This window comes from Aquarana catesbeiana, linkage group LG05 (genome assembly GCF_042186555.1).
Source record: "Aquarana catesbeiana isolate 2022-GZ linkage group LG05, ASM4218655v1, whole genome shotgun sequence".
NCBI classification, from domain to species: domain Eukaryota; kingdom Metazoa; phylum Chordata; class Amphibia; order Anura; family Ranidae; genus Aquarana; species Aquarana catesbeiana.
In genome coordinates this window covers 537,353,068-537,373,972 of record NC_133328.1, presented here as the reverse complement: position 1 = coordinate 537,373,972, position 20,905 = coordinate 537,353,068, and the positions used below count along the sequence as shown (strand labels likewise).

General features: G+C 43.2%; 1 protein-coding gene across 4 annotated transcripts in view; it reads left to right on the top strand.

Annotated features, from left to right (window-relative positions):
• TRPA1 (transient receptor potential cation channel subfamily A member 1) overlaps window positions 1-20,905 on the top strand; it is a 321,861-nt gene that overhangs the window by 228,936 nt on the left and 72,020 nt on the right. For all 4 annotated transcript variants that reach the window (XM_073631793.1, XM_073631794.1, XM_073631792.1 and 1 more), the window contains 2 exons: window positions 2,699-2,813; window positions 15,851-16,017. In XM_073631793.1, coding sequence (XP_073487894.1) covers window positions 2,699-2,813; window positions 15,851-16,017 — 282 coding nt within the window. The remainder of the gene's footprint in view (window positions 1-2,698; window positions 2,814-15,850; window positions 16,018-20,905) is intronic.

Below are 20,905 nucleotides of genomic sequence, written 5' to 3'. Positions count from 1 at the left end.
GGGGCCCCCCAGATCCAGCCCCCCATATGTGAATGTGTATCGGGTACATTGTACCCCTACCCCTTCACCAAAAAAAGTGTAAAAAAAGTAAAAACCAAAAGTTTTTGAGAATTCCTTTATAAAAAAAAAGAAAAAAACTATTTTTGGGCGTGGAGTTCCCCTTAAAGTCTATACCAGACTCGAGGGGCCTGGTATGGATTTTGGGGGACCCCATTCTGTTTTTTTATTAATTCTGTCATAGGGTTCCCCTTACCCACTTCAATACACTGTATTATATACTCTGCACTGCACTACATACTGCGTTATATACACTACACTGACTGCATTATATACTCTGCACTGTATTATATATACTACACTGACTGCACTATATACACTGCACTGCATTATATACACTACACTGACTGCACTATATACTCTGCCCTGCGTTATATACACTACACTGACTGCACTATATACTATGCCCTGCGTTATATACACTGCAATGACTGCACTATATACTCTGCACTGTGTTATATACACTACATTGACTGCGCTATACACTTTGCACTGCATTATATACACTACACTGACTGCACTGTATTATAAAGTTGTGCTCATAAGTTAAATAAGTTAGATAAGATAAATGTCAAGATAGCATACAATCCTTAAAGGGGTTGTAAACCCTCATGGGTTTTCACCTTAATGCATTCTATGCATTAAGGTGAAAAACCTCCTGTCATGTACCAGCCCCCAGTGCCCCCTTATATTTACCTCAACCCTGTCTTTCTCTGGCCGGGAACAAGCACAGCAGCTCTAGCTGGTGTCTTGTGTCCTGAATGGATAGATTGATAGCAGCGCAGCCATTGGCTCCCGCTGCTGTCAATCAAATCCAATGACATGGCTCCAGGGGCGGGGCCGAGTCCAGCTTTCTGTATCTATGGATGCAAAAGCTGGACTCAGGAGCACGCCCGCACAGTAACCCCCAAGGAGATTGCTTCCTCCTAGGTGGTTTCCCAATGCTGTGAGGAGCCAGGAACACCATTGAGGGACCCCAGAAGAGGAGGATTGGGGCCACCCTGTGCAAACCTAACTGCACAGTGGAGGCAAGTATGGCATGTTTGTTATTTAAAAAAAAAAACACAAGGGTTTAGTAACCCTTTAAGGTTGGGCTTTATTCAAGTAATGCACTGACATGCCATTTCATTAAAAAATCTTTCACAGCAAGCGCAAATGTTAGCTCAATCCAAAACACGATGACAGGAAAACTATGCTTAAACCAGACTGGTTTCGTCACAAAAGGACTTCTTACGGGGTGCCCTGGAAGTTCTGGGGTCCCCCGTAAGTTTTGGGGTCAACACTCTCTGGTAAGAGTACATCTAAACTTATGGTGGTGGTCTTTTCACAAGGTGGAGGAACTGAGTGAACAAGAACTTTTGCACCTGTTTACCAATACAAAGCACTACACTGGTGCCATATTGAAGATACATGGACTGAACTCATTTCATTTAATTCATTTTAGTCATTTATTTATTCACTTTATTGATGTATTCAAGCGCAACACAATCTTTTCCTTATACTTGTGGGCAGAAGCCATGGGAAAAATAAGTATATTATCTAATTTTTATCAGTCTAATGCATTGTTTAGTGAGAGCATGCTTAATAAGCAAACCTTGGGATTTTAATGCAAAGTCCACTTTAACTGGGCATATCTTATAATTATTGATGAGATTACATCTCACGTTAGTGGTGCTGCTATTTTACTTAACCTTGATTTTGTATGTCACAAGCGCAGTTTTTTCTGTTTGTACTTCTGCCCATAGTGGCATCTTTCTGGCAAGATTTTTGAGTAGCCCAGACCTCATAGGAAGATGATACTGCACTGTTTTGCAGAGCATTTACACAAGTTTTGGGCTTCTAAAAATTCCCAGTGATCTTGTTGGTAAGATAGTGACACCATCCCCGTAGTACAGAAGCTGGGGGAAAGGTTAATATATTATTTACATTTTTCCAATTTTTTTTTTTTTTTTGTAGTTTAAAGTGGTTGTAAGGGCAGAAAGTTTTTTATCTTAATGTATTGTATGCATTAGAATAAAAAAAAACCTTCTGTGTGTAGCAGCCCCCTCAGCCTCCCTAATGCTTACCTGAGCCCTATCTCTATCCAGCGATGTGCATGAGTGCCTTGAACTCTCCCTCCTGATTGGTTGAGACACAGCAGCTGGCTCCCGCTGCTGTGAATCAAAGTCAGTTAGCCAATCAGGAGAGAGGGGGGCATGGCTGAACCTCAGCTCAGGTTCCCCCATAGCAAGCTGCTTGCTGTGGGAGCACTCGACAGGAGGGATGGGCCAGGAGAGTCAAAGAGGGACCCGAGAAGAGGAAGTTCTGGTCTGCTCTGTGCAAAACCATTTCACAGAGTAGGTATGTATAATATGTTTATTATTTTTAAAGAAAAAAAGGAGACTCTATTATCACTTTAATGCAGGGTTTAACCAATAGGGTAGGGGATCTGCACTAAATAAGCAGAACTCACTTGGAGTGCAAGATACACTTTCAATTCTGAATTTCAGCTTCTGTTTTGGAAAAGAGGTGTTCAAGTTATTTTTAAAATAGGCTAGTTGTTTATGATACACAGTGCTTCAGAAAATTAAATGCAATTTTACATAAACTTTACTATTGAATATTTTATATTCATTATTCCGATGTCTTCTTTGTGGCTCAGTGACTATCGTGGATGGGCAGCTCTGCACTATGCAGCACATGGAGGCTACACACGAACAATCAAGACACTTTTGGATACGTCTATGTCTCTCATTGATAAACCAGACAAAGAAAAGGTAAATTTGAAACATCCACTAACAATGCAATGATAGCCAGTGGTGTATTTTGGTTTTGTGCTGCCCTAGGCTACACTAAAATCGGGCGCATCCCCCATCTAAATTTGTCCCACCCCAGCCGTGGTATAGCGTTCTTGTCTCAGGGTATGATGGGATCGCTGCAGCCATTCACAGTGAAGAGCTGCGACTTCCTCATCAGACCCTGAGACATAATTCGTCCAAGTGCCATATACAGAATTACTGCCCATGATCTGACGTTCGTGATGATAACTCACGTTATTTGCGTGTGTGCAAGACTGACACATGCGTTCACCTTTGCATACAAGCACGGGAGGACAGAGGTAACCTTTTTTTTTTTTTTTTTTTTTTTTAATTGTTTAATTATTTATTTTTTTACACTGTTGCTTTATTTTTTAATTTTTTTGTCACCTTTATTGCTGTCACAAGGAATGTAAACATCCTTGTGACAGAAATAGGCATGTGACAGGTGCTCTTTATGGAGAGTTCTGGGGTTTATAAAACCCCAAATCTCTCCTCTGCACTTAAAAGCATTCAAAATACCAATATCTGTGTTTTTGAGTGCTTTAGAATTTTAAAAACTGGCGCAGATAGTTTCCGAGTAATCCAGAAGTGATGTCATGTCATTGTTTCCGGTTTACTGTTATGAACAGAGGATCAAAGCTGATCCCGGCTTTGCTTGGCTGTCCGGCCAGCCAGCAGACCACCGGCTGGTTGTTCGGATCTCTTGGTGGGACCGGAGAGCCACGGGAAGGGAGCCGATTGCTATTACAATAGAGCCGACTGCCGGTTCATCGTCCCGGTACAACCACCGAAAGGACAAGAAGTGGTTAAAGAGCTGCCTCTGCCCTTCTGCCTGGGGACAATGCCGTCCCCTTGAAAAATGCCGCCTAAGACAAGCTCTTCGTTTGCCTAGTGGTAGATATGCCCCTGATGATGGCTAGAACTGTAAACTTAAAACTTTTGGGTCCTCTGGAGTTTAGTATCCACCAGGAACACCATTTAGTGTACATGGAGTTTGTAAGCTTTTCTTATGTTGCTATATAATCTCCATTGTATAGTATGTTCATTGTCCTCTACTGTGATTAGTAGGAAATTTAATGCTCCACACTTGTTACCGTCCAAAGGGTAGCCCAGTAGCTTGGGAGATAGGGTGTCCCACTTGCAATGCCAAGACCCTTGTGGAGGCACTGTAGAGCGATAAAAACCCCAATCTTCCACTGATTAAGATCTTTGAGTTTACATATAGAATAAAACCATATGGAAATTAGTTGTATGCACTATTTCAGTCAGATTTACTATAACTGTGTCTTACAAATAAAAACAAATTTAATATTGAATTATTGAAGTATAAAATATCCTCAAAATATATTTAAATGTATGTTGTTTGGTAATACTTACATGCAGCTGCTGATTCAAGTGTGAAATAAATTTCACACCAAATTTTATTTAGATACCTGGTAGTATTCTTTTCCTGGAGTTCATTTAGAAGAGTCATATTAGAAAAGTTTTCTCTTTGGTTCAGCCAGAGTGGCACTGTTTTCTTCTTTTGGTTAACTCTTAAAACATATCCAAACACACCAATATATATATATATATATATATATATATATATATATATATATATATATATATATATATATATATATATATATATATTTTATATTGCATTAGTTTTTTTTTATTCAGGCTAGTTTTGTTATATTTTTGATATGCTAATTCTCTGAATAACACGCTGCCTGTTCCTGAGAAGCTACAGTACATTCACTCCTCCACTGTATCTATGAAGAGAGCCATGGCTGTCACCCAGGCTACACTTCAAACAATTCTGTCTTTGTTCATCTCCATTGCTGATGGAGTTGATGGTTTACAGAAGAAAAATAGGACTGTTTGAACCTCACAGCAACCGACAAGGACAACAGTTATTTTCTGTACTAGCCGAAAATATTCATAGGCAGAAAAATTAAAACTATTGTAACCACCACATCTAAGGTCTGGTAAGCTGCAATATATTACATTTTAGGTATATATATATATATATATATATATATATATATATATATATATATATATATATACCGTATTTATCGGCATATAACACGCACAAGCGTATAACACGCACATTCATTTTAAGAGGGAAGTTTCAGGAAAAAACTTAAATTTTAAATAAGGAACTTTGAAGCAAAATAAGGGTCAGTTCCCATCTGCAGCCTCACCATTGCCATCAATGCAGCCTGATTAATGCCCACCTGCAGCCTCACAAGTGCCATCAATGCAGCCTTATTAGTCCACATCAATACAGCCTCACCATTGCCATCAATGCAGCAGCCTCACCATTGCCATCAATGTAGCAGCCTCACCATTGCCATCAATGCAGCAGCCTCGCCATTGCCATAAATGCAGCAGCCTTGCCATTGCCATCTATTGACTTCCTATTACACAGGCCGCCAAGTAAACAGGAGATTCTCACTGTATGTAATCTGACGGCACTCATCCCCCCCTCCCCCCACCCCCCCGTTGCCTCCAATGCAGCTGAAATTGAAGTATTGGCGTATAACACGCACACGCTATTTGCACCCAATTTTCATGGTGAAAAAGTGAGTATTATACGCCAATAAATACAGTATATATATATATATATATATATATATATATATATATATATATATATATATATATATACATACATACATACATACACACACACACACATATATATATATATATATATATATATATATATATATACACACATACACACATATATATATATATATATATATGTGTATGTGTGTATATATATATATATATATATATATATATACCATACATATATTATGTATATGTGTATATATATATATATATATATATATATATATATATATATATATATATATATATATATATATATATATATATATATATATATATATATATACATATACACATACATATACATAATAGAAAACCATCAGAGCCTAAACACTGTACTCTTACAAAAACAAATAATAAAAAATACTCATCTGTATTCAAGTCTGTATTCAAGCAGAACTAAGGACAAGCCTTTTTTTCATTTGGGACACACAAGCCACACACAAAACAGAAAGTGATAAGAAATCCCTCCAAATTGGGGGAAAACCCTGGTAACCAAAACTAATGTCCCCAATGGAAAGAACTCCCCGTTATTTAGTTTTTGGCAGAAAACCCAAAATTTTTGGTTTTTGTTCACTTTCACTTTCGGTGATGACGGTTAGTATGATAAATAGAGAGGGTGAATCTCCCTAAAGGAAAAGATAGCAATGCAAACAGGTTTGCCACCTGTCTGGGATTCACCTGGACAGTCTGGGTTTTGAATCATGTACCCGTGTTTCAGACTGCCTGAAACCCGAGCACATTATTCAGCCCGGACTGTGGTTCCCCGGCAGGGTTGCTGGCTGCAGTTGTAAGCTGAGAGTGTCTGTTACACTCCTCCTGTGCCTCTTCTCCTGTGTCTGCCCTACCCACCCACACTCCAATCCCTGGTAGTGCTGTGCAAGGGGATGTGGGCGGGAAATTTGAAGCCCAGCAGTCGCAGCTACATCCTGGATGAAAGATGCCAATGTCTGAGCCTCCATTCTGGGGTGAGTGAGCTCACCATTCATCCCTTGTCTAAGACTGAAGTCTCCTCCTTCCCTCCCTTCTCTCTACTTCCTCTGATTTAGTACACTAATGTAAGGGGGACTTAGATGCAAAGGGGTGCTCTGCAGACTCTGATATAAAGGGGGCTTCAGGAAGCAGAGACACCCTTACATCAGAGTTCCCCTTTACACCAGAGTCCACAGCATCCCTCCTTATATCAGAGCTCCCCTAAATCAGGGATCCCAGAGCACCCCTTACATCAGAGTTCCCCTTTACATAAGAGTCCACAGAGCTCCCCATTACAGTATAAGTGGAAATTCTGCAGACTCACATGTATGGGGGAACTCTGCAGATTCAGATGTAAAAGGGGAACTCTGCAAACTCCAGACTCTGGGAACCCTGATTAAAGGGGAATGGTGGGAACTATAATGTAAGCGTGGGCTCTGGTTACCAGAGACCCCCTTACATCAGAGTTCCCCTTTGCACCAGTCTGCAGTGTTCCCGCTTACATTAGAAACCCCTCCTCAGAGTTTTCAGTGTTCCTCCTTCCTTCCCTCTGGGGATTCAGATGTAAAGGGGGAATGCTGCCGTTTCAGATGTAAAGGGGAACTCTTCATATTAAAATGTAAAGGGGAACTCTGCAGATTCAGATGTAAAGGGGAAGATATCCAGTCAGTCTGAGGTCATGTCCCCGGCTTCTTGATTTTGGTTTTATATTGGAAAAACTGCCTTCCTGGTTTCATATGGAAAAAACCTTATTCACCCCCTTGATGTATTTAAAAGTTTCAATCATGTCTCCCCTTTCCCTTCTTTCCTCCAGACTGTACATATTCAGTTGCTGAAGTCTCTCCTGATATGTTTTATCCCCCAAACCTTTCACCATTTTTTTTACCCGTCTAAGTAAGGTCTCCAGACTTGGACACAGTATTTAGGTCTTACTAAAGAGTTATATAGGGATATCAGAACCTCCTTCCTCCTGCTGATGACCCCTCTAGTGATGCATCCTAGAATTCTATTCACTTTTCCCACTGCCTGGTCACACTGTTTGCTCATTTTGCAATCATCTAAAATAAGCACCCCCAATTCGTTTTCTTCTGTAGTGCCGGCTAATACAGCACCCCCACTGTTGTACTCTTTCTGTTTCAATGTGTTTATTGAGAATTTTGTAACCAAGGTACATAAAATAACAATACAGATATTAGCATAGAACTAGGGCCAACAAGACCAATCAGAAAGGACATATGCATACGGAATGTACAGTCAACACTATATGCTTAAAATGAACAGGGTGTTATCTGTTATATTTGTCAAAATAGATGCACCTGGAGCATCCCCATAGAGAAAATGCGAGAAAATCTCAGTGATCCAGGGATTGAAGTATAGAGGGGAGGTTCTAGGGAGGGCAGTGAAGACGTTCCCAAACCTAAGCAGTCCCAGAGGGCCTCGCAGGTCACCCCAAAGGGATCACACTGTTACCCACACGGCTCACCCTGGGACGGATGGGCGTCTCGGCACCCCCCTCTTTTTAGAAACAGGGGTGTGATGTATCACGCTACCCTGGTTCCCTGAGGAGCTTTTATTCCTTGTGTTAGGATAATGATGCGTCCCATGGGCATCTTCAGTAATATGTCAAAGTATAACTATATGCACTGTTACTAAAATCTGATAACCCCTAAATGTCCAAACTCGACAGGATCATGTGGGGTAGGAAGAGTAGATGAGAGAGTAATAGGAGCAGAGTGAGAGTAGAAAGGGAAGTAGAAGGAGACATCCAGTAGAGTTTCTTTTTAGGGAGGAATATGGCCTGGGTAGAGAGGGACCTTGGTATACAAAGCCCAAGGTTCCCAAATGGCCTCGAATTTCCAAACTTTGTCTAAGAGTGTTTCTGTCATTTGTTCTTGGGTCATGAGCCAGGAGATTTTACATTTTGTCACCTGAATCAAGACCCTGGACTTCTTCCAGGCCCCTGCCAAAGAAACTTTGGCTCTCAGGATCATGAAGAAAATCAAAGTTTGTGTGTGTTTGGGGGTGTTGTCTATTCTGTAATTCAGAAGAGCTATTGAGGGGTCCTGAGAGACTGCTATCCCCATGACTCTCCTCACCAGATGGAATAATTTATTCCAGAAGCTTCTGATGCTTGGGCAAGTCCACCAAATGTGATACATGGAGCCTATTTGATTACAGCCCCTAAAACATAGGGGTGAAGCGTCTGGATATTTCTTCGCTAGTCTAGTTGGGACATAATACCATCTGGTGAGTAGCTTGACATTTGCTTCAATTAGTCCAATGTTCATTATACCCTTGTATGAGAGTCGGAGAATGCGTATGGAGAAACCATTTTTCAGGGTCCATGTGAAGTTCAAGGTCGGACTCCCAAGCTCGAGTGTAAGAGGGTGAGTTCGTATTTTGTGCCAGCAAGGCATATATGAGTGAAATGCCACCTCTCTGATCCATGAGGTTGGAGCACCAATGTTCATAGATAGTGGGGTTGGGGGGGGGGATTTTCTACCCATAGGGTGTGAAGAAAATATCTGATCTGGGAAAGTTTGAATTTTTTTCAGCGTCAGGCATCTCCAGTTTACTGAGGCAAAACCCCAGTGTGATAGGGCCTAACGAGGTAAAGAAGTGGCCTATTCTGAATAACCCCTTGTTCAACTACCATTTAAAGGCTTGAATATTTATCCCCGGCTGAAAGTTTGGGTTATGGAAGAGGTGAGCTAGGGGTTTTAAGGTTGAAATTAGGGTGGCCTGTTTAAAGGAGTGTATCACAAAGTGTCATAGAATGAGAAAGGGTGGGAGCCAAGATGGGGGGCCTCTGCTTTGGGGGGGACCATAAGAGGTAGTCTATCGTGTGGTGAGGGACAGCCTGTCTCTCTAGCGCTATCCAATCCGGTTTAGGTCCCTTGGAGTAGACTGCGGAGATCTGAGCTAGTTGCGCCACCTGATAGTACCAAACATTTGGGAGTCCCAGCCCACCTTGGTTCTTGAGCCTGAAAAATGTATCTCTAGAGCAGCGTTGAACCTTCTTCCCCCAGACAAAGCACACTATTTTAGATTGAAATTTGGCAACCTTCACCTTTTTGGGTAAAGGAATAGGGAGAGTGCTGAAAAGGTAAAGAATATGGTGCATCAACATCATCTTTACTGCATTTATCCTACCAAACCAGGTCAGACCACACCTCGAACAAGTCTTAAGGTCCTCCTCCAGTCTTCGGAACATTGGGGGATAGTTAGATGCATAAAGTTTGATTACATTATCCAGTGTGATTCCTAAATATGGTATTGATTCCGAGGCCCAGGTAAAGGGGAGGTTGTGTTTCAATTGGTTTAGTAAAGTTTGAGGGATTGATATATTTAATGCAAGTGATTTTGAAGCATTGATTTTGAGGCCCGAGATAGTACCAAATTCTTGGAGAGTTTTGAGCAGAAGATCAATGGGGACGTTATGAAGAGTAACATATCATCAGCGAATAACACGCATTTGTGTTCTTGGGTGTCACAGGTAACCCCCTTAATATCTGAGTTTGATTTGATAGCTATGGCCAAAGTTTTGATGGAAATTGCAAAGATGAGCGGCAATAGGGGGCATCCCTGCCTAGTGCCTTTCTGGATGTTAAAGCTTTCGGAGTAGTGACCCATAAGCCTGACTTGTGGGCTGGGGGTAGAATATAGAGAGTGGATAATTGCTATGAAATTAGGACCGAAACCCCATCTTCCCAATATCTCAAATAGGTAAGGCCAAGCGACAGAGTCAAAAGCCTTCTGCAGGTCAATTGAGATCAGCATGCCGTTTTGGGGAGTACCTCCAGCCCAGTGGGATTTCAGTAAGGAAATAATATCTATGGCCCTTCTAACCTGATCAGGGCCCTGCCTCCCCGGTATGAAGCCCACCTGGTCCTTGTGTATATATTTCGCAATGAAGCTAGACATTCTGGTTGCTAGGATTTTCATCATTATTTTGATGTCATTATTTATAAGGGAGATCGAGCGATAATTCCTGACCTCGCTTGTATCTTTCTCAGGTTTGGGATTACTGATATAAAGGCTGTGTTTAGGTCTTTGTCCAGGGGGGCTCCATCCCATAGGGAGTTAAAAAAAGTGTCATGTAGGGGGCCAAAAAGGGTCCAAATTTTTTGTAATAGCCACCTGTAAAACCATCTGGGCCCGGAGCTGAGCCCTGTTTGAGCGATTTTATTACCTCCACGACCTCTTCCATGGAGAAGGGTTTGTCCAGGAGTTCCCTATGGCTTTCTATAATTTTAGGAAGGGGTAAGTCACAGAGAAAGATGTCTATTTTGTTAGGGGAGGGAGGTAAATTGTCCGTGTACAGTTTGGAGTAGAAGTCTTGGAAGGATTTCATAATGTGGATAGGGTTTTGTATCAGGTCGCCCGAAGCTGTCCGAATTTTAGGAAAAGACAAGGTGTGTTTTAGGGTTCAATTTTGTCGCTAGTTTGGCACCTATCTTGTTTGATTGTTAATAAAACCCGTCAAGCAGAGATGTTTTTCTGCTGAAGTGGTCAGGGCTAGATTGAGTTTCACCCGAGCTATCTCTAATTTGGATAGAGAATCCGACGTAGGGTTGCGTTTATGTGATTTGCTTCTGGAAAGGAATTCTTCCGTTAATTTTTGAACGTCCGCTCTTCTTTCCCGCTTTAATTTAGAGGCTAGCTGGATAAGTTTCCCCCTCATTACCATCTTATGGGTCGCCCAAAGTGTCGAGGGGGAAACTGAGCCATTGTCATTGTTTTTACAGAATTCCTGCAGGTATTTCTCAAGTAAAGTGCAGTATACTGGGTTGCTCAATAGCGATTCATTGAGATGCGGTTTTAGGGTCTCTCTACCCCTAAAGGGCACCCTATTGTCAGTGACATGATAGAGTGGTCCGATAGGGACATGTCCCTAATTTGGGACATCATGGCAAGAGGGATTGTGGAGGCTGGTAAGAAGATGTGGTCTATCCTGGAATAGGTCTGGTGCGAGGCAGAATAGTGAGTGTAGTCTTTTGCGCATGGGTTGAGTTCCCTCCATATATCCACCATGCCCAAAGTGTTTAGTTGATGAGCTATTTTGAGACTTTTTCTTGGGGGACGTCTATTTATAGGTTTCTTTGCTCCGGATTTATCTAAGGAGAGATCAAATGGCAAGTTTGAGTCTCCGCCCAGCACGACCATTCCCTTAAAAAATGGTCGTAGTTTTAATAGCATGGATTCGAAGAATTTTCCTTGATCCTTGTTGGAGGCATAATATGAGACAAAAAGTATAAGACCCCCATCTATGGTTCCCTCGGTCAGCAAGTATTGGCCCTCTGGGTCCCTAATAACCTTAGAAATTGAGAAGTTGAGTTTTTTTGAGAAGCCTATCGCTACCCCTCTAGTTTTGTTTTCAGCATTAGCTAGGTAGAAGTGGGAGAAATTTTGGTGGAGGAATGGTGGTTATAGGAGGAAGGGAAGTGGAGGAAAATTATGCCTGCCTTCAAAGTGTGGTACTGTTGGAGCAGTTTCCTCCATTTTATTGGGGAGTTCAGGCCCTGGTCGTTGTGGGAGAGAATCATTAGCTTACGGAATGTGGGTGTGAAATTAGACATGGATCAGAGAAGTGAACATTCTCTAAGTTAATCAGTAGCTTACCCCAAGAAGAAAGACAACCTGGGATGGCGATATGTTTGCGAGGTTCCTGGGTTCTCGAGCTTGCGAGTTGCAGCCAGAAACTCTCCTGGAAAGTCATAGTTCTGGTAAAACCTGGATGAAGAGAGAGGGAGAGAGGGGGAAGAAAGAGGAATAGAAGACATAGAGGTGATTAAGTCAATCTTTAAAATAATATTTGATTGTACAAATCGAGAGGGGAAGGGGCTGTCCCCTTCTTCCTCTGGGTCCAGGATGTGGAGTTTCTCCCTCACCCTGGGGAAGTCAGTTTGTCTCTGGAAAACAGCTGAGAATGCCCACTTTTACTACTTGGTCAGCTTATAAGGTTTAATACATTTCAAAACATTGCAGCATTTGGTTGAGCTATGCCGCATTGAAAAGAACCGGGGAAAACATTAAATTTAAAGAAAAAAAAGCAGTAAAACTGGAAAAGGATAAAGTTGTCCATAAACTATTAAGTGGTGAACTGGCCTCCCTGGTGGGGGTTAGAGTGAACATTTCAGTAGATTCGGATGGAATCCGCTAAGATTCAAAAGGTCAGTTCCAATGGGAGCTGAGTAGAAAAGAACTTCCAGTGTTGTTGATCGGTCCATTATGGAGGGCGAGAGTCCTTAGACCTTTTGGACTGCTGCTTAGAGGACTGGGCGGAGATGGACGTTTTGCAGAAGGGGGTCCTCTGCTGGTGGTCGGCGGTGGTATCCCTTGAGTGATTAGTCCCAGGTGGATCAGCAAATGTTCAGCAAAGGAAGAAAACCCATAGGGCTTATTCTGGTGGGAGAAATTTAGGCGAAAGGGGAAGGCCCATTTCTTTTTGCATTAGGATCTGCAGCAAAGGTTTCAGAGATCGTCGTTTTTGGACAGTGAAGGGGGAAAGATCAGCAAATATCTGTATCTGGTGGTCTCGAATTGAGAGCTTGTCGGTCGTCTGTGCAGTCTTCATCACCTCTTCTTTCACTGTGTAGAAGTGGGGCTTGACAATAATGTCCCTGGGGAGGCCATCTTTCCTAACAGGTTGTAGTGCTCTGTGTGCCCTGTCCAGTTCCAACCTGTGCTCCGTGATGTCCGGAATGAGGTTCTTGAGGAGGGAGCGGACAGCCCATTGAACATCTTTCACAGATTCCTGGATTCTAAAGTTGTATCGGCGGGATCTATTCTCAAGGTGGTCAATTTTGAAGAAAGCCATTTCAAGCTGGTCCTGAATATCTTGGATTCTGGCTGTTTTGGTTGATTCTGGCTGCTGACTGATCAGTTTTCTTCTCAATATGTTCAATTTGCACCCTTAAATGCTGAAGTTCAGTGTGTATCGTAGAGGTAATTTGTGCTGCCGTTTGTGCCAGCCCCCTGGATAGCATGGTTGAGAAAGCCACCATCATAGCCGGCAGGTCAGCACGGGAGTGAGGGGATGTGCGGTGCTCAATGTCAGAGTTATCTGCGGTGGCCAGCAAGTCACTCATGGGGTCTAGGTGGAAGTCTCCCATAGATCTGCCTATTAGGGATTCAGTTGAAGCTAGTGAAAGTAAGGGCAATTGAGGTGTACTCACTATAGCATTCCCCTGTGTAGAGACTGGTGCTGGGACCTCGTCCTGATCTGCAATGGATTCCTCTGTCCCCTGGTCTGTGCCTTGTGTAGCTGCGGCCACCATCTTGGACCAACTGGGCTGCTGCAGTGGCAATTCCAGCTGTCTGGTGAGATCCCTTCTGGCGGGGCACCCTGACATCAGGTTATACTTGAGGGTGTCCCCGAGCGATCGGCGGTGGAGTGGGCTCGATCTGAGGGCCCTGTTGGCTGCAGCGGGGTTCAAAGGGCCGGAACGGTGCAGAGCTCCGTGTCTAGGCGGCCATCTTGGGAAACTCCGCACATGCGCCTCGCCAATGTTGTACTCTCCCAAGGGATTCTTTTTCTCTAGGTGCATTATTTTAAATTTAGAAACATTTAACTGCAGTTTCCACTGCTTGACCAATCTTCCAGCAATGACAAATCATATTCCATGTTACAGACACCTCCAGGGATATCAACCCTATTACAAACCTTTGTGTCATCAGCAAAAAGACACCTTGCCCAACAAACCTTTAGCTATATAACTTACATAGAGAGTAAATAGAACAGGAACCAGTACAAAGCCTTGTGGTACCAGTAGTGTATTTAGGTTTTGTGCTGCCCTAGGCCTGACTAAACTCGTGACCCCCGAATTTAAATATGACCCCCCCTTCCTGTCAAGGCCACACCTCTTGCTGTTTAAGACTCGCCCTGAAATTTTCGAGTGGGGACACTAGTTCTGAGGGCGGGGGGGGGGGGGGGCAATGGATTCCCTTAATTTGCATAGATTTCCTCTCATTTCCTGTTTGACTATGGGGCAGGAAGTGAAGGGAAATCTCTGCAATGGGACAGGGATGGTAAAAAATAATTATACAGGGGTTATAACCCTTCCTTATTCTATCCAGAATGAAAAAAAAAGTGTTGCCTATAGTTCTACTTTAAGCACAAATTTCTGATAATTTTATGGAGAGGACTAAGAAGATATAACTAAGTCAATGGTGCAGCAGAAAACATATAGCACAGTGAGGAAGGTTTGTGGTCCAGGATGATAGGACAGTCAAAATTAGAAGCTGTGCCCCCCCACAGTTGCGGAATGCCAGCCGCCCGAATACCGGAAGCAGTGCGGTCACTTTATGGGGGCGCTAGACTAATTTGCCTCTCAGGGGACTCTTTCTGTGTTGCCCCCCTGCCAAGTGCAGCCCTAGGCCTGGGCCTTGTTGGCCTAGGCCAGGATACAGCGTTGCTAGTGACTGGTCTCTGTTCTGAGTGAACCCCATTTACAACTATGCTCTGGTATCTATCCCTTAGCTAACTGCATATCCACTGAACCACCCAAGCGTTACGTCCTGGCTTGTACAACTTTTGTATTAGATCATCATGTGGAACTGTATCAAATGCTTTGCTGAAATCAAGATATGCTATGTCCACAGCACCACCATGGTCCAAAACATTGGTAATGTAGTCAAAAAAACGGATTAGTCTGACATAATCTGCCCTGAGTAAAGCCATGCTGCTTTGGGTTCAGCAAGTTGTGTATTTTTAAGTGATCAATGATCCTTCTTTTCAGGAGTTTCCATTAATTTGAATACAATTTATGTTAAAAATCACTGGCCTGTAATTGCCAGCTTCTACCTTGCTACCCTTCTTGTGGATAGGTACAGTATTAGCTGTCCACCAGACATGTTAGTAGAGATTGATTAAAAAGATCTGTTTATAGTCCCACAACTGTATACCTCAAAGTTCTCTTACAACTTTGGGATGAATATCATTAGGGCCAATTGCTTTTTATAAGCTTTAACCGAGCCAGTTCCTCTGCTACCTCTATCTCCAGAAATCCTAAAAATGAACCATTAGTAGTAGAACCAATATGGTTCCCCAACTTGTTATTGTTAATGCACTTTATTTCTGAGAAGACTGAACAGACGTAATTGTTTAAATGGCTTGCTACATCCAGGTCTTCCCCAACGTAAGTTGATGATAGTAATAAAAGATGACACCCAGCTGTTATCATGTTATTGGAAAACCAGACTGCAATTTATACCTGAATGTTTAATAAGCCCAGCCTAAAATCCAATGATTATGTGCAAATTATTGTTTATTGCAGTCAGATCAGTGAATGATTTATTGCTATGGTTTACTGCACATCGTTAATCTACCACCTTTTTGCAGAAGCCAGAAAAAGGGAGACTAGGTTACTAACATTATACATTCTTGATTTTAGAACACCGCACTTCACCTGGCTGCTAAAGAAGGACACGCCAAAGGAGTTGCCCTATTGCTTGAAAGTGGGGCAGCCATCACTTTAAATGCAAACAATGCATCCTTCATTCATGAGGCTATACGTGGCGGGAAGAAGGATGTAGTATACGCTATAATCCAGAGCGAAAGGTAAGTTAAAAAAGGAAGCTATATTGTATTTGGAAACAGGAGTAAATAGTCCACTGTCACAATATTAACAAAATGTATGCTACATAACCTTTTCTTTGGAAAATGAATAATACAACACACAACTAACTGATATAAATAGCTAGAACAAATTGATAAATCGTGAACAAGTGCAAAGAGATATCTGCGCTTAGTACATAAAATAGCCAGCAGCTGAGCACTATAGCCCAGATATTAGGCACAAAGAAAAATGTTTAAATAAAAGCGCAGCGCTAGGGCAAAAAGTGCAATTCATGCGAATCACACAACACATGTGATGTGCATACATCCAAAAATGGTATAATAACGTGCAATTGTGCAATAATTGATACAGTTGGAAATGAAATAAATCATAACATACGTGCAAACAAAAAAGAAAAGTTTATATGCACCAGATTTTCATCAGAAGGAGTCCCATGAAGAGGGGGTGTATTGAAAATGATGAATAAAATGCTTGGCAGCGTGATACCCATCACCACAAATACAATGAAGGCTTACCAAAAAGCCAGACTTCCCTTATTCAAGGAGGTCACAAAGCGCTTTGTTGGATCTGTGATCCACGGAAAAGATGTCCTGACGTCTCTCCCCAGTAGCCTCAGAAGATGCACACCAGAAACTTCACAGCTGATCAGGGTGTGGTGTTTTAGAAAAGGCTCAGAGCTGAAGTATATCGAGAGACAAAATGATCCACATAGTATAATATTGTCTCCTCTTTGCAGTTTATTTGCAGCAGTGCATATACACAGGGTAGCAAAAGTTCAAGCAGAGAGCATGTCTCAATGCATAAAATAAAAACACTTCCTTAAAACTTTCTTTAAATTCCAGACAGCGATTGCATATGCTCAGTAGCGTGTGTACATATCCATACTGAGGATCGTTTTGTCATAAATGACATCATCATTTGATCATCAATGATGATGTCATTTATGACGAAACGATCCTCAGTATGGATATGTACACACGCTACTGAGCATATGCAATCGCTGTCTGGAATTTAAAGGAAGTGTTTTGATTGTATGCATTGAGACATGCTCTCTGCTTGACCTTTTGCTATCCTGTGTATATGCACTGCTGTAAATAAACTGCAAAGAGTAAACAATATTATCCCTTTCATGACTAAGCCTATTTTTGACATTTGGAGTTTACAAGTTAAAATCCGTATTTTTTGCTAGAAAATTGCTTAGAGCCCCCAAATATTATATATATTTTTTTAGCAGAGAATCTAGAGAATAAAATGGTGATTGTTGCAATATTTTTTATTACACGGTATTTATGCAGTGGTGTTTTAAACGCAACTTTTTGGGAAAAGGGACACTTTCGTGAATTAAAAAAAAACAAACAGTAAAGTTAGCTCAATATTTTTGTATAATGTGAAAGATGATGTTACGCCGAGTAAATAGATACCAAACATGTCATGCTTTATAACTGCACGCACTCGTGGAATGGCGACAAACTACGGTACCTAAAAATCTCCATAGGCTACGTTTTAAATTTTTCGGTTACCAGATTAGAGTTACAGAGAAGGTCTAGTGCTAGAATTATTGCTCTCGCTCTGACAATCACTGCGATACCTCACATGTGTGATTTGAACACCGTTAACATATGCGGGCACGACTTCCGTATTCGGGCACGACTTCTTTGCTGCGCGAGCTCGCGGGTATGGGGGCGTTTAAAAAAAAAAATTTTCTTATTTATTTTTATATTTATAAATTGTGTTTAAAAAAAATTTTTTTTTGATCACTTTTATTGCTGTCACAAGGAATGTAAACATCCCTTGTGACAGTAATAGGTGGTGACAGGTACTCTTTATGGAGGGATCGGGGATCCAAAAGACCCCCGATCCCTCCTTTGCACTTCACAGTATTCAGATCGCCGTTTTCGGCGATCCTGAATACTGTATATTTTTTTAAAACCGGCGGCCGAGTAAACGGGAAGTGACGTCATGACTTCGCTTCCGCGTTTACAATTAGGAGGCTGGAACAAAGCCGCTTACGGCTTCGTTCCAGACTGTCAGTATCCGCCGGAGGTGGCAGATTGGTGATCGGTAAGAGTGGCAGAAGGCGGCGGGAGGAGGGGACGTCCCCTCCCGCTCCTCCGGTATAACAGTCGAGCGGCTTTTAGCCACATCGGTTGTTATACTTGGAAAGCCGATTGCCGGCTCTAAAAAACAGTACCGGGATGATGTCTGCAGCTGCGGGCATCAACCCGGTATAACCCCTGAAAGCCGTGTACGCACATCTGCATATGCTCGGCGGGAAGGGGTTATATTACGTGGATCATTTTGTCTCTCGATATACTCCGGCTCTGAGGCTTTTCTAAAACACCACACCCTGATCAGCTGTGAAGTTCCTGGTGTGTATCTTCTGAGGCTACTGGGAAGAGACGTCGGGACATCTTTTCTGTGGATCACAGATCCAACAAAGCGCTTTGTGACCTCCTTGAATAATGGGGGTCGCTGGCTTTCTAGTAATCCTTCATTTTATTTGTGGTGATGGGTATCACGCTGCCAAGGATTTGATCATCATTTTCAATACACCCCCTCCTCATGGGACTCCTTCTGATGAAAATCGGCTGCATATGAACTTTTCTTTTTCTTTTTGTTTGCACATTGTTTGCACTTGTGATATTACATTGCACATATGTTATCATTTATTTAATTTCAAACTGTATCAATTATTGCACAATTGCACTTTATTATACCATTTTTGGATGTATGCACATCACATGTGTTGTGTGATTTGCATGAATTGCACTTTTTGCCCTAGTGCTGCACTTTTATTTAAACAGAACAAATTTATAAACTGGTATAAATAGCTAGAACACAACTAAGACTGTTATATATCTGTGGACAGTAAGGATGTTATTTATTTTGACCAATGAGGGAGGTGTCCTCTTTTTAGAAAGTCTTATTTATAGAGGCAAATCTAGTGAAGAGAACTCAAGCAAAATTTGCTTCATAGATCTAGTCTGGTGAAGAAGTTCCTATTTTTTTTAAATTGCCCTGCACGTGATTCCATGTTTGAAACAATTAAGTAAAATTCACTTTGCCAGGAGGCTACGTGCAATCTGGCGTTTACATAACCGGTGAAGGTGTGCTTTTGGACCCTCTGTTCACCTGGGTGCCCCTTTTTGATCTAATCACCAGTGAACAAGACCAAAAGAGGGATTACATTTTTAGCAGGTTAGTGTGTTTTGGTACCAGGACCTCTATGTTGCATGCTTATGGCACTGAGGTTCTGTACTTTAAGTACAGGTGAGCTATCAAAGCACATTTGGGATAAGTATGTAGAGGTTAACAGTGATTGAGACTTAGTTTAGAAGTTGGATTAGCATTAGGCTGTTATGCCGCGTACACACGAGCGGACTTTCTATCCTACTTGGTCCGGCACACTTTCCGACGGACTTTGTCCGCCAGGTGCGCCGGACTTTAAAACGAACGGACTTGCCCACACACGCCGGGATTTTCCGGCGGGCTAAGTCCGCCCGTCTTTCCGACGGACTTTCGCCGGAGTTCCGGCGGACTTTCAGAATGAACGGACTTGCCCACACACGGACAAGTCCGTTCATTTTCTCAGGTGCGACGGGACTAGAAAAGGATGTCAATCTTGCCGCTTTTATCGGCTAGATTGACACCTTGCGAGCCCCGTCGCGGGGCATACCAGGCCCTTAGGTCTGGTATGGATTATAAAGGGGAACCCCGCTACGCCGAAAAAACGGCGTGGGGTCCCCCTAAAATCCATACCAGACCCCGATCCGAGCACGCAGCCTGGCCGGTCAGGAAAGGGGGTGGGGACGAGCGAGCGCCCCCCCCCCTCCTGAACCGTACCAGGCCGCATGCCCTCAACATGGGGGGTGGGTGCTTTGGGGGAGGGGGGCGCCCTGCGCCCCCCCCCCCCAAAGCACCTTGTCCCCATGTTGATGAGGACAAGGGCCTCTTCCCGACAACCCTGGCCGTTGGTTGTCGGGGTCTGCGGGCGGGGGCTTATCGGAATCTGGGAGCCCCCTTTAATAAGGGGGCCCCCAGATCCCGGCCCCCCACCCTATGTAAATGAGTATGGGGTACATGGTACCCCTACCCATTTACCTAGGAAAAAAGTGTAAGTAATAAAACACACTACACAGGTTTTTAAAATATTTTATTAAACAGCTCCGGGGGGGATCTTCCTCCGGCTTCGGGGGTCTTCTTCCGGCTTCGGGGGTCCCTCCGCTTCATCTTCTCCCGGCGTCCGGTTGGTTCTTCTCCGCTCTCCGGCCTCTTCTCCCGGTGTCGCAGGTCTTCGGCCGGCCCCTCCGCTCTCTTCATGTAGCTCTATTGCGAGCGGAGGTCCGGACTTCTGGGCTTCTTGGCTTCTTGGCTTCTTGGCTTGGCTTGGCTTCTCTTCTCTTCCCCCAGATGTTGACACGACGCTCTCTCCGGCTGGACTGGTTTCTGAGGGCTGCGTTGTGACTTATATAGGCGGAGACCCCGCCCCCATATGATGTCACAGTCCCTGGGCATGCTGGGACTGTGACGTTTTAGGGGGCGTGGTCGACCACGCCCCCCGACCACGCCCCCTAAAACGTCACAGTCCCAGCATGCCCAGGGACTGTGACATCATATGGGGGCGGGGTCTCCGCCTATATAAGTCACAACGCAGCCCTCAGAAACCAGTCCAGCCGGAGAGAGCGTCGTGTCAACATCTGGGGGAAGAGAAGAGAAGCCAAGCCAAGCCAAGAAGCCAAGAAGCCCAGAAGTCCGGACCTCCGCTCGCAATAGAGCTACATGAAGAGAGCGGAGGGGCCGGCCGAAGACCTGCGACACCGGGAGAAGAGGCCGGAGAGCGGAGAAGAACCAACCGGACGCCGGGAGAAG